At 37.5% G+C, this 14991-nt stretch overlaps 1 protein-coding gene across 1 annotated transcript in view; it reads left to right on the top strand.

Annotated features, from left to right (window-relative positions):
- ABCA1 (ATP binding cassette subfamily A member 1) overlaps positions 1-14991 on the top strand; it is an 89197-nt gene that overhangs the window by 39759 nt on the left and 34447 nt on the right. The window contains exons 6-16 of the mRNA XM_075279861.1: positions 1846-1967; positions 2720-2911; positions 7013-7096; positions 9425-9680; positions 9975-10114; positions 10476-10592; positions 12038-12229; positions 12579-12784; positions 13942-14118; positions 14344-14566; positions 14735-14956. Of these exons, the coding sequence (XP_075135962.1) occupies positions 1846-1967; positions 2720-2911; positions 7013-7096; positions 9425-9680; positions 9975-10114; positions 10476-10592; positions 12038-12229; positions 12579-12784; positions 13942-14118; positions 14344-14566; positions 14735-14956 (1931 nt within the window). The remainder of the gene's footprint in view (positions 1-1845; positions 1968-2719; positions 2912-7012; positions 7097-9424; positions 9681-9974; positions 10115-10475; positions 10593-12037; positions 12230-12578; positions 12785-13941; positions 14119-14343; positions 14567-14734; positions 14957-14991) is intronic.

The following is a 14991-nucleotide window of genomic DNA, read 5'->3' on the forward strand; positions in this document are numbered from 1 at the left end:
TGACAGATCTAGTCACAAACATGGTGTTAAAAAATGCCTTTGCTTTAAATCTGACAGACGTGTCATCTAGCTGTAGAATTTTGTCTACATTATAATTTTGTATTACAATGTTGAATAAGTTTGGGCATAAAAATAGCCGGTTACTATTGGAATCCCTCAGACCCAATAGACTATCATGGGAACCACGTGGTTACCATTCAGTTATTGCCCGACTAGGGCGAAAAATGCAGGTAGGGGATCGGAATCCCCTACGGAGTCACAAGCACAGATGTGAACAACAATTTAGATCATAAATAAATTGTACTTTTACTTTACATTCAAGATATGAAATATTTTATAATATCTAATTTGCTAATATCTCATATGATTGGATGATGTGCCAGACCCAAAGCCTGAGTTGCAGGTACCATCTGATTTCCTGTGATGTGTATTACCCCTGATTTCCTACATATACACAGATACATATAACTACCATTATTTAAGCAAATGTACAAAGGATATAGATATTACTTTCTTGTGATTTAGATTAGGAATGGATATTAATAATAGCTGAAACTATTGAACAATGGTTATTTACAAGGAACGCATTTTGTCTTGTCTTCTAAATATTGCTTTTATGCTTATTTGTTAGCAATGCAGAATGGGTCAGGGTTTTGGTAGCGGATTCCACACCCGAATTCATGGCAGATTCCGACCCAAATCTGCCTCCCATTAATAAAAAGATCCTTGCAGGATAAGGAACAAATCAGCATCCTGCTCAAATTCTCCATGGATTCCTTGGCTTGAGAGTCTCTGTTAATCTGGTCCATTCATCTGGGCCTAAGCAGCAGAGGAAATCCGCAATGGAATGCCAATGCCCTCCAACTGCTTTCTGGTGTGGCCATCCCATGACAGAAAATGAAGTCTAATTTTGCTCATTTTCCACTGCATAAACTTTTCCTTAGGGTTTGTTCACACAGTGGAATTTGCCACCAGCATCCATAACAGAGTCCTCCTGGAATCTGTCTCCCATTGTTATCAATGAGAACATACTAAAGTTAAGCCATGCTTAAGCCGTTTCTTGCACCAAATACTGCAGTGACACAAGATTTTCTGCTTAGAATGACCCAGAATTTTGTCTGTCATGTAAGAGGACACATTAGTATAAATGGAAAATGATGGGGCGTGGGGCTCACAGATTTCCATTTAGACCTCTGCACCTTTTCATGCTAGTTTATCCTTCCAGTGTTATCAGGTAGTTCAGAATCATATATATTAGGTGGGGCAAAACCAAAAGAAAGGATAGACAGTGACGTGATTGTCAAGATAAACTTTGTACTTTGTCCTATATGTTATCTTTTTTCTCGGAGAATAGATACTGTTCATCCACCAGTTTCTTGTCCTGAAATGATTGAAAACCTAGGTGTAATTTTTGTTTACCGGTATACTAGGCTACAGTTCTAACCTGCATATAGCCTAATTTTTGTTAGAATGGTTTCAGGACATTCATGAATTGGTTTACCAGTATCAAGACCATGTGGCTGTACACTGTAACAATGTTGCTAATGTGCAATTATAGGATAAGAACCTAATTTCCATACACATCACAAGAGGCATCTGCAAGTCACGTTGCACTTACATGAGTACAAGTAACATTTATTGACCAGAAATTTCTAGGATATCTGAAAGATATATGAATAAAATTGGTGGGACTATTGATCCTGTTACCCTGCTGTTTACCATAACTCCTATAAACTTCATGAGAGAGAGAGAGAGCCATGTACAACCAATTGTAATAGAATGTGAATGATACCCCTTTCGGTAGTTTTATAGAAGTACACCAATTATTGTATTAACTCTTCACAGGTATTAAACTTAGGGATTGCTTATTGGATAATGAGAAATTCACCACGTTCCTACAGCAGAACATAAGCATGCCTTCCATTGTGGTGGAGGAAATACTGAATGCTGACCTCAAAGTGGAGCAGGTAATAATATTCACATCAGCTTTTTTATGATAAGCAGTGGACATGTTTTATGGGTAGATCTTGCAATTTGGCATTTAATACTTAGGATTTATGTAAACCATGCCAAAGAGAGACTCAATAACTTATATCCAAGGTCCCAGCAAGCAGACAATAGGTTACCAACAAATCTATCATTTTTCTATCAGTTTTCTAAGTAATTTTTGTTTCATCTGAAGAGGCTTAAAATAAAAAAGAAATAAAAACATTCATACTCATCTCTTCCTTTGGCTGGAGATCCAGTGCTCAAGTCCTTATGTCAGCCAATCAGCAGCTGAGCCACAATGTTCTGCTTCAAGGGGGCATCTCATCACTGCTCAACAACTCAATTTCTGCTTTGTTTATATGTGGGTCAAAGGTCAGGAAGCCATTGGACTCAAACAGAGAATCTCCACTGGTTCCTTGGTTTTAAGCCTCTTAGCAGATGTATTGGAAATACATGGAACAAATGTATTGGAACAACCATTTGCCGCTATGCATGTGAGCTTGAAAATCTGATAGTTCCTTATTTGTAATATTTAAGGGCCACTTTTGCTAATTTTTAGCACATGCAAACTATGCTTTTCTCACTATGGATTGTGGATGGCTCATTGTAGTCAGTTTGTCAGAATATTTAATGTCCTGTAAAAAATCTCTCAGATATATAAAAATACTAACACTGTATACTGTATCTAAAGAAATCTATTAAATCTCAATGCATTTATTTGTCAACTCAGGTCCTGATATCTGGATTTCAAATACGCTTGAAAGATTTGTGCAATACCTCTAGATTGGAGGAATATGTGACCATTCACAATGAAGACATTGCAAAATTCAGCCAGTCCGTGATCTGTGCGCTTCCTGAAGACAAGCTCAACCTTTTGGAGCACCAGTTTCGCTCAAACATTGACCTTCTGAAGCCAATAACTGTAAGCAAACTAAGCCTGCTAAATATAGATTGGTAAAACTTTAACAGTGCTATACCATCAGTAATAAAGAATATGACACAATATGAAGTCATTTATAGCAAATATTTGCAGCCATTATATTACATGGGGGTACTCTATGCTGCTGAAATCCCAGCAGTTATCTGTGACAGGCTGTTCACTTTTGTATATTGTACCATTGAAACCTGAACCAAGATAAACATGTAGACATGTATTATGTGGTTGACTGTCAGACCCACTCTATGTGCACTTCTATGATATCCGTATACCTTTTTAAGGTAGTTATCCTCTTTAATACCAAAGATCAAGATACATTATGCTGCTCAAAACATTATTTCTACTGTTTGTGAAGTATATCTGTAGAACTACTCTACCGAATGGCAACAAACGTTTGGTCAAAACCAAAGAGCTATTCATTACATCCATTTTGACTATTACAAGTAACTATGTGGAAATGAACTTGTTACTAAGGTCATATGCTTTAGCAATGCTTAGCAGCTTGATAAGAAAAATGCAAAGCTCATGTCCTTCACTGGACATGTGGTATATAAGTGTAAGATAAGCTGGAGTGACAGTGCCAGATATGAAAGCACCAGGTGCATGGAGTGATCCCAGCAGCTCGTCCTGTAATGGCATATCTCACAGTGTTATGTTTATTATGTTACTACGACCCTTCTTTTGCTCATCTGTCAGTGTGCCAGGTATAGAGGAACAATAAGCAGCATGCCAGGGAAATAAGCGTCAGTGCTGTGTATTACATGTGTTTTTTGTCTGCTGATATAAATCTGGCATCCAGTGTGAATCTTGTTACTGGTTTCTCCCCAGTGACAGCTGCATACCGTGACTGTGCTTGGTGACGTGGCCTCCTTCTATTGGATCACCAGGCAGCAGTACATTGACCTACTATATTGTTTTCATTAGAGTTCAATAGCTGGAAGCTTAAAAGCCAGCTTTGTTTCCACATGCGTGCTCTGGGAATTGTCCCACTGAGATATTCAGGGATCTTTAGGAAATAATATAAACATTTCTGGGAATTTACAGCACACAATTTCTTTAGGGTTTAAACTTTTCAAGAACTGAAATACTGGTACAATTTTTCTTGGTGTGAATTTGTGATGCCTTTTGTTATCAGAGAATTTAATATCTGTGATAATACCTCTTTAAGCGGTTTACATTTCACAGCACATTTCTGTTATGGTGGATTCTAACATAACATAATGTAAGATGCCATATAAAGCACACCTCCACTTATAAAACAAATTTCCATGTGTTAATAGTACATGTGACTATAAGAAACATTGTAATATAACTTGTTAAAGAAATCTGTTTCCTTGTCCACTTATTAAGCTGCTCTCCTCCTTCTTATCATCACTCAGACTGTTTATCTGTATAGATCATCTCCATACACAGAAGTCTATGGAGAGGGGGAGGAGAAAGCTGTTAATTGATTTTTTTTGCCTCACTCTGTGCTCTGGTAGACTGTTATGTTGAAACATAGCAGTGTTGAAAGATCTCCCCAAATCACAAAGTAGCAGAGAGCAGGAGCTGCAGTTAACTGTGTGTTTTACAGCCACCACTTCCTCCCCTACCCTCTCCATAGACTAATATGGAAAAAGTAACTCAGCTTGATGAATGGAGAAGAAAACTTATTTCATTATTTTTTTTTTCTTACATTCACAAGTCTTATTCATTTAAGAAAAGTTGTTTTATAATTGAAGTTACTTTACAGATACACATATTTTATAGACAATTTGCAAATGAACAGTAGTAGACGTCTTTCAGCTGGAGCTTCATATATTACAGTGATAATTGGAAGCTGGAAGTGTCAAGCCACTAAGGCATTAGCATTGCCTGTAACAGTTGTGTCTTGTGGTCACTAAATGGCAGATGCCCGCTTAACACCTGCTATATGTTCTGAGTGTTCTGGAAGTTAGAGTGCTTCACTGTTACAAACTGTAGATTACAGTATTGCTTCATATCTATTGGTTGTGTGATAAGTGCACCCCCAACCAATCTACACAGAAAAGTATGGGCAGGTTTGCTGCAACTATAGTTCATACTGATCCTAATATTATCTACACAGATCTTGTGTGACGTCACATATTCATGTGGGTATCATCAGACAATAGGGATATTAGAACCAATAGACATTAGGCAGGAAGCTGGTTATATAATAGATTTATGTGCAGAAATGTATACTATATAACCTATAGATATTCCCAGATAAAAGAATGTTTAAAGCCCTCTAAACATAACCTGAATAATTAGAGTTTATACAGCTAAATTCACAACCTTTTCATTGTCAGTGCATTACACTTTTTCTTGCTTGGTTTTACACCTTGAGATCTAGCCTCCATAATGGTGTTAGAAATATCAGACAAGCGATAGGAGTACATAGCTCCCTATTCATTACAGCACAAAAATTGCCAGAACCACACAAAACTATCCATTTGCTTTGCAAACATTGAAAACTTGTGGTTGTGTCCTTCATCCAGTCACAGTATGTGCTTTGGCGTGTGTGTGAACTGTGATCTGAAGCATTCTTTGACACATTACCCAGAGTTCACTGGGGGAAGTTCCAAGAATCTATAAAGTCACTGTGCTCTGTTGCAGTCAATAATATGAGTGAATGCCATTGTTCTTCCTTCAGAAACATGACCTGATGTAATAGTTATTGAATAATGGCAGACAAATTCTCGTAATAAGCAAGCTTTGCTTCACAGTGAGATCATGTCCAGCTTTGACCTTCATAACACAGTCCAACAAAGGCTAGACTTGTTAAATAACATATATATATTATGGAAATTTAGTGGACATACTTTGTATTTACTGAAGAACAAGTCAGGGTGTTACATGAAGTCGTTTATTTCAACAGAATCAGGCCACACACTATGTATTAGGGCCCCTTCACACGGAGTTTACGCTCCGTGTATTCTGTATACGCTCCGCTCATTATGTTCATTTTACACGTGTAAAAATACACATGTAAAATGTAGTTAGCCATTGAGTTCAATGGCTTTTTCGTATAACGTGCGTCTTTTTGGCTAGCTATATTTTACACGTGTAATTTTACATGTGTAAAATGTTCAGAATACACGGAGCGTAAACTCCATGTGAAGGGGCCCTTATAATGATGTCTAATACTTGCCTTTGATGGAATCAAGGATTGAGTAGTATTTGACCACGCTGACCCTGTGTTCCCCATAGGAGATAAGTGTCATCAGTGGTCTCTAATAGCCGCTTATCTACAGCCTAATAAAATAGACATGCACATCTAGCCTGCCTCTTTATTTTATGGAGTTATGAGAGATTACTGTCAGCCAAATAAATGGCCTCATGTGTATGCCCAGATTCATGTAGTGAACTACTTTACAGGTGATAAAGTAATTATTTTACAGCTCAAAAGGGTTAAAAATAAATAAGATATTCGCATCCCATGAATCCCATGCTAGTCCCATTCTTTTACTGACAAGGTCCTGCACTTATCTCTACTTCTTGGTCCCACCAATCACACAGAAAGTAACTACTTTTCCAGTCACTGACCACAGAAGTGACCTGCTTCAACTAATGTTTATCTTAGCAGCTTTTTCTGTGCATTGAGAAGGACCAGGAAGGAGAGACCGGTGGAGAACCCAGGTAGCATGTGTAAAAGACTCCTATATAGGAACTTATAAGTATATTTGCCAACTCTCCTCTTATAGGCTTCCAAAATAATAGGAGACCTCCTGGACTCCTAGAAGATCTGGCAAATTTTCAAAACCTGATATGTGTCAGGCACGTCATAGAAAGGGGTTGTGGCATCACTCCAAAATGGGAATGGTATTATGGTAGGGATGCGCCACTCATCCAACACATTGTCCCTCCTGGACAACTGCCAGACAATGTTGGCAAGTATGTTTATAAGGCATTTTGTAACTATTGATTACAGGAATATGAAGTATGTTTCTTATTTTACCTTTTTTACCTAAAATGCACTCCTAAATAAGAACAACTTGCGCTTGTAAACATGTATTTTTGTGAAGAAGATTATGGGCTGTTTTTTAAGTAACCAGTGTTTTCTCCTTTCGACTCTTCTAATTACAGAAAGAAATGTCATCAAAGTCATTCCCTGTGCTAAGAGAGGTTACAGAAAACCTACTGCACAGCATGGGAGAACTTGCCAAAGAGGTAAGTATAGGGCGATGCTCTGTCTCTGCTAGTATTCATTTTCTAAGCCACAAAACAACAGCTCTGAACTGTGGTGGACCAAGTTTTGATATTATTTAAAAAGTGCCATCTGTATCTTTTTCTTAAATGCAACACTTACCAGCTTTGTTGAGAAAAATGGTTAAAAAGACTTAGCAGGACTTTTCTTTTAGTTTGGATAAAAGGTAGACAACCAGTCCAGCAGTTGCCAGAAAGTCCTGGATCAAGGTTTGTTTTGAAGGTGGATCAGTATCCATCACCAGAACACAACTGTGTGAATTTGCACCTTTTAATGCCTTATTGTTTTAATGTGCAGAATTCTGTACTGATTTGTTTTTTTATAATTTTTTCTATAGCAGTTAGAGCTTTCATATCCTGATACATACGAGCAACAAAATCCCCTCATGTATAAGATGTATATACGGTATATGAGTTTAAAGATAAAATTGTGTCTCCTGTTCCTGCCACTAGCGGAGACTAAGTTTATTAATTTGTTATTCAAGTCAGTGCATAAACAGTATGTGGTTATCTCCTACACTCCCTCTAGTCATGGCTACAGGTATCTTTTTAGTTAAATGCAACATAATATTCAAGTGTGAATATCCAGTATATCATCTATCTTATTGATAAGTGATAGACGTTTGTATGCTATGGTTGTCCTTTTCATCATCTTTAGCTGTTGCTGGCAATTATAGTAATTTAATGATATCCTTTCATCATTTCCCTAGTAGTACCACTATGTATATAAGCAGAGGTGTGGCATGAAGCTTCTGGGACCCAATACCAGACCCCCCAACTATAATGTATTATTTATAGTACCGGTCTACTCATATTGGGCACAGACTCCCGATGCGACTGTACTCCCTCAAATAACATCCCTACATATAGGTTTTCTCTCTTTCAGTAGACAATAAATTGCACTATTGCAAATTTGTCGGCTTCAGTTAGACCAATTTACACGACAAATGCACATAAAAAGAAAAAAAAGCTTAGAATCAAATATTGACTACATGAGTAGAATTAATTAAAGTATATTGAAGGAATCCATAGAGTGAAGAATTTTCAGAAATTGTGCCTTCTCTTCAGGGAATATCCCCATTTACACTAAGCAGATGCTTAGGGGCAGATGGCTGCCAGGTTGGATGTCTCAGCAGATAAAGGCCAGGCTTCATAAAACTGATTTGCAGGAAACTATTAGAAGTATTTCTCTTACGTGATACACATTTAGCAGTGATTCATATATATGTGTTATCTGAAGTATCTTAGGGAACATCCCTAAACCACAGACTAGCATAAACTTGTCTTATGTGATTTTGCTTCAGCTGCTCCCTTTACTAGGGGGCCCCCAGGTCTGGGGTAAGAAGAATAGAAGTGATCTACAGAGCATGCGGTTCCCATCTTGCTGATGTGGCTAAATAATACTTTAGTAAAATAAAGTTGGCAAAAGTCCCAGTGTGGGCGGCACTCACATTCTCATGCTCTAGAGGGAACCTCAGACTTCTCTTTCCATTGTACAGAACAATCTGTGCTGTTTGCGTCTGGAGTCATACTCCTCCTCACTGTTTGCTGACTTGACCCCTACACAAGTTGTTTTTGTTGTCTTACTGGAAGAAATAGGATGGTTAATGTCTGCAATGTATGATACAGACAGAGCTGTATTTCACATTTTTATGATTTCACCCCTATCCACATGCCCAATTTGCTATGTGCATTTTCTGGGTTAGTTATGTACAAGCTCTGTGTATATCTATTTCAGTGTTTATAGTGGTGCAGAGTTGTATTTTCCCTTCCATTACCATTTATTTGTTCCTAGCATTTACACTCTATTTCTCCACTGATCTGTTCACTTTAGCGTATACATGTTTATTGATAGTTTTATCAAAATTATGCAGTCATTTCAGTTGTTACAAATGTTATATTGTAATATATTCTGGACATTTTCAGTTAAATGACTGTGTATTTTAGTAGCTCATTGAGCTAGTTTTTGAGCATTCAAAGTTTAGTTCACATCTGAACTAGGAGTCCATCTGGCACAAATCCATAATATATTGCTGAACGAAAAAGTGCTTCAAGATTTCAGTTGCAAAAAAATGTACATCAGATGGACCCTATTATAGTCAATGGGGTCCCTCAGGCTCCGTTCTTGTCCACCATAGAACTGACCCATTTTTGCCCGTTTTTTCTCCAATGGGCCAGAAGAGTGGAAGGTAAAATATATGTGTAAATGTAATGCTATACACTATTGACAATGAATCTGTACTTCTTTTGTAGTGATACAGGTTAATGGTGAGTTCCTTTTCACAACTGCAGGTTATTGCTATGAAGAGTTGGGCAGACATGAGACAGGAGGTTATGTTTCTGACCAGTGAGAACTCAACAGCTTCACCAACCTCCTTATATCAAGCCGTGTCCCGAATTGTGTGTGGTCATCCTGAGGGAGGGGGTCTGAAAATCAAGTCCCTCAACTGGTATGAGGATAACAACTATAAAGCACTATTTGGTGGAGGCGAAGGAAGTGAGAATGGCACGGAGGAAGAGTCTTCATCCATCTATGATAATTCTACAAGTATGTGTCCATTCCTCTAACATTATTTAGGCAGTATGAGGATAGTAGTCAAGTGTTTTACATAAGTGAAAAGTAATAATGCAAAGTGCTCATTAATAAAAACACATCTGTGTCTAGACAATATACTTATGTTTTAGGAACATTTGTGAGCATTTCTTTAGCCAGAACAATGTTAAGTATTTGTTTATCTATATATAGTTATGCCTTTCACATGTTGCAGGGTTGCTTTGAAACCTCTTTTTTTATATTTAAGTAGATACTAATACAGTACTAATACTCTGCCTATTCCACTAGCTCCTTATTGCAATGAACTGATGATGACCCTGGAATCCAGCCCTCTGTACAGGATGATCTGGAGAGCACTGAAACCTTTACTCATAGGCAAAATCCTCTATACCCCAAGCACACCAGCGACGCGTGCATTAATGTCTGAGGTAAGACTACACATTGTACACTGGAGACACTGAGGCATGTATGTCAGGAGTTTTCCCAGCACACACTAAACAAGGATGTGAACAAAGACTGATTTGTATTAGCTGTGTATGATATGCCTTGTGTGTATTCATCAAACAATGTCATGTTGACTTCACATACGTTTGTTTGCCACTTCGTGTTATACTAATGCTTAGATCCTGACAGCTGCCTTCTTGTATATAAATGCTGGATGTATATATTATATGTTTGTGTTACAAATCACATGCTTATGTCTGACTTTACCTATTTATTATAGGGCAAATCCTCTATAAGTTCATACATTTAAAACCTGCCATTATTTCCCACCTGTTTTATTTTTAGGTCAATAAAACTTTTCAAGAGTTGGGTGTATTTCGTGATCTTGGAGCAATGTGGGAAGAAATTCGGCCGCAGATCAGAACGTTCCTGGAAAGCAGTAAAGAGATGGATCTTGTTAGGGTTAGTTTATTAGTCAATTATATATTTATAACGTGTATATATCAATAGGTATAGTAGATTCCTTCATGTATGAAATATGTTTTTCATAATACCATTTTGATATTCTATGATTAAAAAGCAGCACACCAATTATGTTCACCTTTCTAAGAACACCACTGCTATCGATCATTGACAGATAACCATTTTTACAAGATTTACATGCTCTTCTATGCCTTAAATTCTGTTACCTGAGACAACCCCTTATAAGAATGTAGGCTTCCCTCCATTATAACTGGCCCTTTGTCCTCTTTCAGCTGAGCAGTATACAACTGATGTCTTAGCTTTTGTTGGTGTTAAGAGTATAGGATATACCACAGACATAGGATCTGATCGCACAACTGCATGACACATCTGATTCTTTTGGAAAGACATGGCTCTATTGTGTCCTGTATCAGGACTCTGCCGAATATAAGTCAATACTGTTAAGTTGAATTCAGAGGCAATCCAGGGATTGGGGTGGTGTAGTAGTGGGGGGCCCGGACATGAACCTACTTTCCCATTGCTCCCTTTCCCCACTATCTATTCTTTCTTTTGTTTTCACTTCTCCTCCCTTTTGTATCTCCCTTTATAGGTCTGTTCTGTTATTCTATCTCTTTACTGGCCTCTTATGGGGCATGATTTTTGTTTGTTTTTTCACTAGTTACAGGGGCTCAGGGCCTCTTAGAATCTGTTACTTTGGGGACTGGTAATATGTACATTTAGTTTAAGGGAAGCCAAGGAAGTGTTTCTGCATTTTGGAGAGTCCTGATTGTGGGACCTCCCATCATCTGTGATGTCCATATACTCTAATAGGGTACATGTACAGGAGTTATCTTCATAATACAATATATTGATCTTCCCTATGAGTTCCAGGACAAATTTCTATTTTTAACTGTTTTTAGCTTTTGGATAATCATTCCTGTGCCTTTTCGTGGAACAACTCTCCATCAAAAGCAGGATATGTTTTTTGCTTATTTACTATGGTAATTTGATAAGTGATAAACACGTGACCATATGATATTGAAGTGAGGCAGCACATTCCAAACACAGGCAGTGTCTGCCTAATAATCACATTGTGTAGCACAACTCCACCCTAAGGATGACATGACTGTCATCGGCGTGATAAGAATGTTGGTTCTTATTTTGGAAGGTAATTCATGTAAGATACATTGTAATTTTATTTTTGTTATAAAACATATCTACAGCAGCTTTGTATGCTATACTGAATAATACATCTGAGCAGTAAGTAGTGGGAATAAAACGCTACTAGGTCTTATTGATTGATACCTTTGCTTGTAGTGAATGAGATGTAGGCAGTTTCTTTGACTGATTTTTTTTTTTTTTTTTTTATCAAATGCTCCTGAATGAGATGAAATACTTGGTTCTATGCAATGAATAAATGCGTTTTTTTAACAATCCTTTTTTAGACTCTACTTACCAATAAGGGCAGTAAACACTTCCTGGATCGCCAACTAAATTCAACAGGATGGACATCAGAAGACATTGCAAGATTCCTGGCCAAAGAATCAGATGGAGAGGGTGAAAATGAAACGTACACCTGGAAAGAAGCTCTCAATGAGACTGACCGCGTTGTATTGACCATGTCACGGTTCATGGAAGTGAGTATTGCAGAATCTAACAATATTGTCCACTTATTTCTCTTTTATTACCTTGTTTTTCATGTAGCAATAACACAAGGGTTCTTTAACAGACACAAGTAACCTCACTATGTGTCCTAAAAGAAACTTAGTCATTTCTGCAAAATGGCTTCTTGCTTCTCAGACAATACTATACATACTGTACTATGGTAGACTGAGAAAGTTTTCCCTGCTGTCAGCTGATAACTTTAACTTAAAAAGTAAAAACCTACACCAAATATATTCCTGCCAAAAAAATTCTTGACAATGTTAGCTGTCACAGTTATAAATGTTAAAACCAACCAAAATCATTGTATTTATTTGTCTCCAGTGTGTCAATCTGGACAAGTTAGAACCAGTGGACAATGAAGAAATCCTTATTGGCAAGTCCATGGAGCTTCTTAATGATAGGAAGTTCTGGGCAGGTGTCGTTTTTTTGGACTTACCCGAAGATGATACCGTACTACCTCAACACATCAAGTATAAAATCCGAATGGACATTGATAATGTGGAGAGAACCAACAAGATTAAGGACGGGTGAGTTGCAAAACTATTTATATTATTTTTCTCTATTTTTATGTACAGTGCCTACTCACAAGTCCAGAGTTCATCTGATCAATGTTTTCCATGTCATTTTACAAGGACTTTAGTAGCAAATAGATAAAAAAAAACAGCTGTGACCTTCAAAGGTTTTTTTTTTTGCAGTTCTCTAATGATCAGAGTAAGTTTTGTGGTTGTTGAAGGACTAGAGTCAACTACTTACACTGATATACTGTTGTTTCAGGACCCATATTACAATCGTGAACAATCTACTAGCCACATAACCTGTCTAGAGGTGGTAACAGTTTGGATAGCTGAGAGTTGTCCTATTGTATTGCTTACATTTTTGGCCTCAATAAAGGGAACATGTCATTTGTACACTGTCTACCAATAAGTATTTGGACACCTGTGGTAGAATAGAAAAACAACATTTATTCATATTCAGTAGTTGGTAGAACCTCTATGAGCAGCAATATGACTGCAGATATCTTCATTTGCATTTGCATGGGTGTCCAAATACTTATTGGTAGACAGTGTATTTTCCACCCTAACCTGATCCCAGGGTGTGCAGCATCAAGCAATACCTTCCCTATGGTTTCTATCATGAAGCTTTCTATAGCTAAAAAGTCAAGTTATAAACTTTTAAATCCTTAGATTGGAATATGTAAATTTACCTAAAGTAGTTTTGGGGGCGGGAAGCAGCTGCATCTAGTCTTGCAAACGCAGCTATGCAACATGACATTTTCCTCAATGTCTGAACTAACTGGGTTTAATTTAGCACATTGACTGTATGACTAGATGAAGCTACTCCCAGCCTTCATGTCTAGGTAAGGTAAATTTGTATATGGCGATCTAAAGTTTTATAAGCTTGACTTTTCAGCTACATAAAGCTTAGTGAGAGACACCATAGTAAGGTCATTATTTAATGCTGCCATTTTGGGATCAGTTTGGAGTGGAAAAACCATCTGAGAGGTTCCCCTTAAGCAGTGCTGCTTTTTCATGAGACCTGTCTAGGTGTAAATCTTTATACATACCGTCAATTTGTCAACAAATGTTGTTCTTCATGCACCAACTAAAGGATGTAAAGTTTTATTTAATGCTTACCCTACAAAGTTGCAAGCTATTTAATGCACTTATTTCTTGTTTCTGCATAGTTACTGGGATCCTGGTCCCCGTGCTGATCCATTTGAAGACATGCGCTACATCTGGGGTGGATTTGCTTACTTACAGGATGTTATTGAACAGGCAATCATTAGAGTACAGACTGGAACGGAGAAGAGGACAGGGGTATATGTTCAGCAGATGCCCTATCCTTGTTACGTAGATGACATGTAAGTAAGATCTTTGTCTCTATAGCATAATATCAACATAATATAATGCTAGAAATGACATCCTAATATTTGATCAAAGACCATTTATAGTAAGTGTAAGAAGTGGCAAAATAAAATGCTAGTGTGAACCTAGCGTAAGTTGTATATTATATGCAGTAGTAATTTAATCTTCTAGCATCCTTTAACCTCATTATTTATTTATAATGTATTTCTTCTTGGATTCAGATTTTTACGTGTCATGAGTCGATCCCTGCCTTTGTTCATGACATTAGCTTGGATCTATTCTGTTGCTGTAATCATTAAGGGAATTGTATATGAAAAAGAGGCTCGTCTCAAAGAAACAATGCGAATCATGGGACTGGACAATGGCATTCTGTGGCTGAGTTGGTTTATTAGTAGCCTCATTCCCCTTCTTATGAGTGCTGGCCTGTTGGTGCTGATACTTAAGGTAAAGCATAACTTAATTCATTATTTTGCTTCTGACTAATAATGGCAGCCATTAACCTAGCGGTCATGGCCATTGCTAATGTATTACTCACAATGTGAAGATGTACAAAATGACCTTCATTAGCCATTATGTAATATGCTAAAAAGTGAACTTTGTTTATTTTTTCAGACTGGAAACCTTTTGCCATACAGTGACCCAAGTGTGGTATTTGTCTTCTTGTCTGTCTTTGGAGTGGTGACCATCTCACAGTGTTTCCTGATAAGCACCATTTTCTCTAGAGCCAATTTAGCAGCAGCTTGCGGTGGCATCATTTACTTTACACTTTACCTACCCTATGTATTATGTGTTGCTTGGCAAGACTATGTGGGCTTTACTCTCAAGATTTTTGCGGTAAGAATTTGATTTTCTTTCAATAGCCTTTCATA

This window comes from Leptodactylus fuscus, chromosome 1 (assembly GCF_031893055.1).
Source record: "Leptodactylus fuscus isolate aLepFus1 chromosome 1, aLepFus1.hap2, whole genome shotgun sequence".
Lineage (NCBI taxonomy): Eukaryota > Metazoa > Chordata > Amphibia > Anura > Leptodactylidae > Leptodactylus > Leptodactylus fuscus.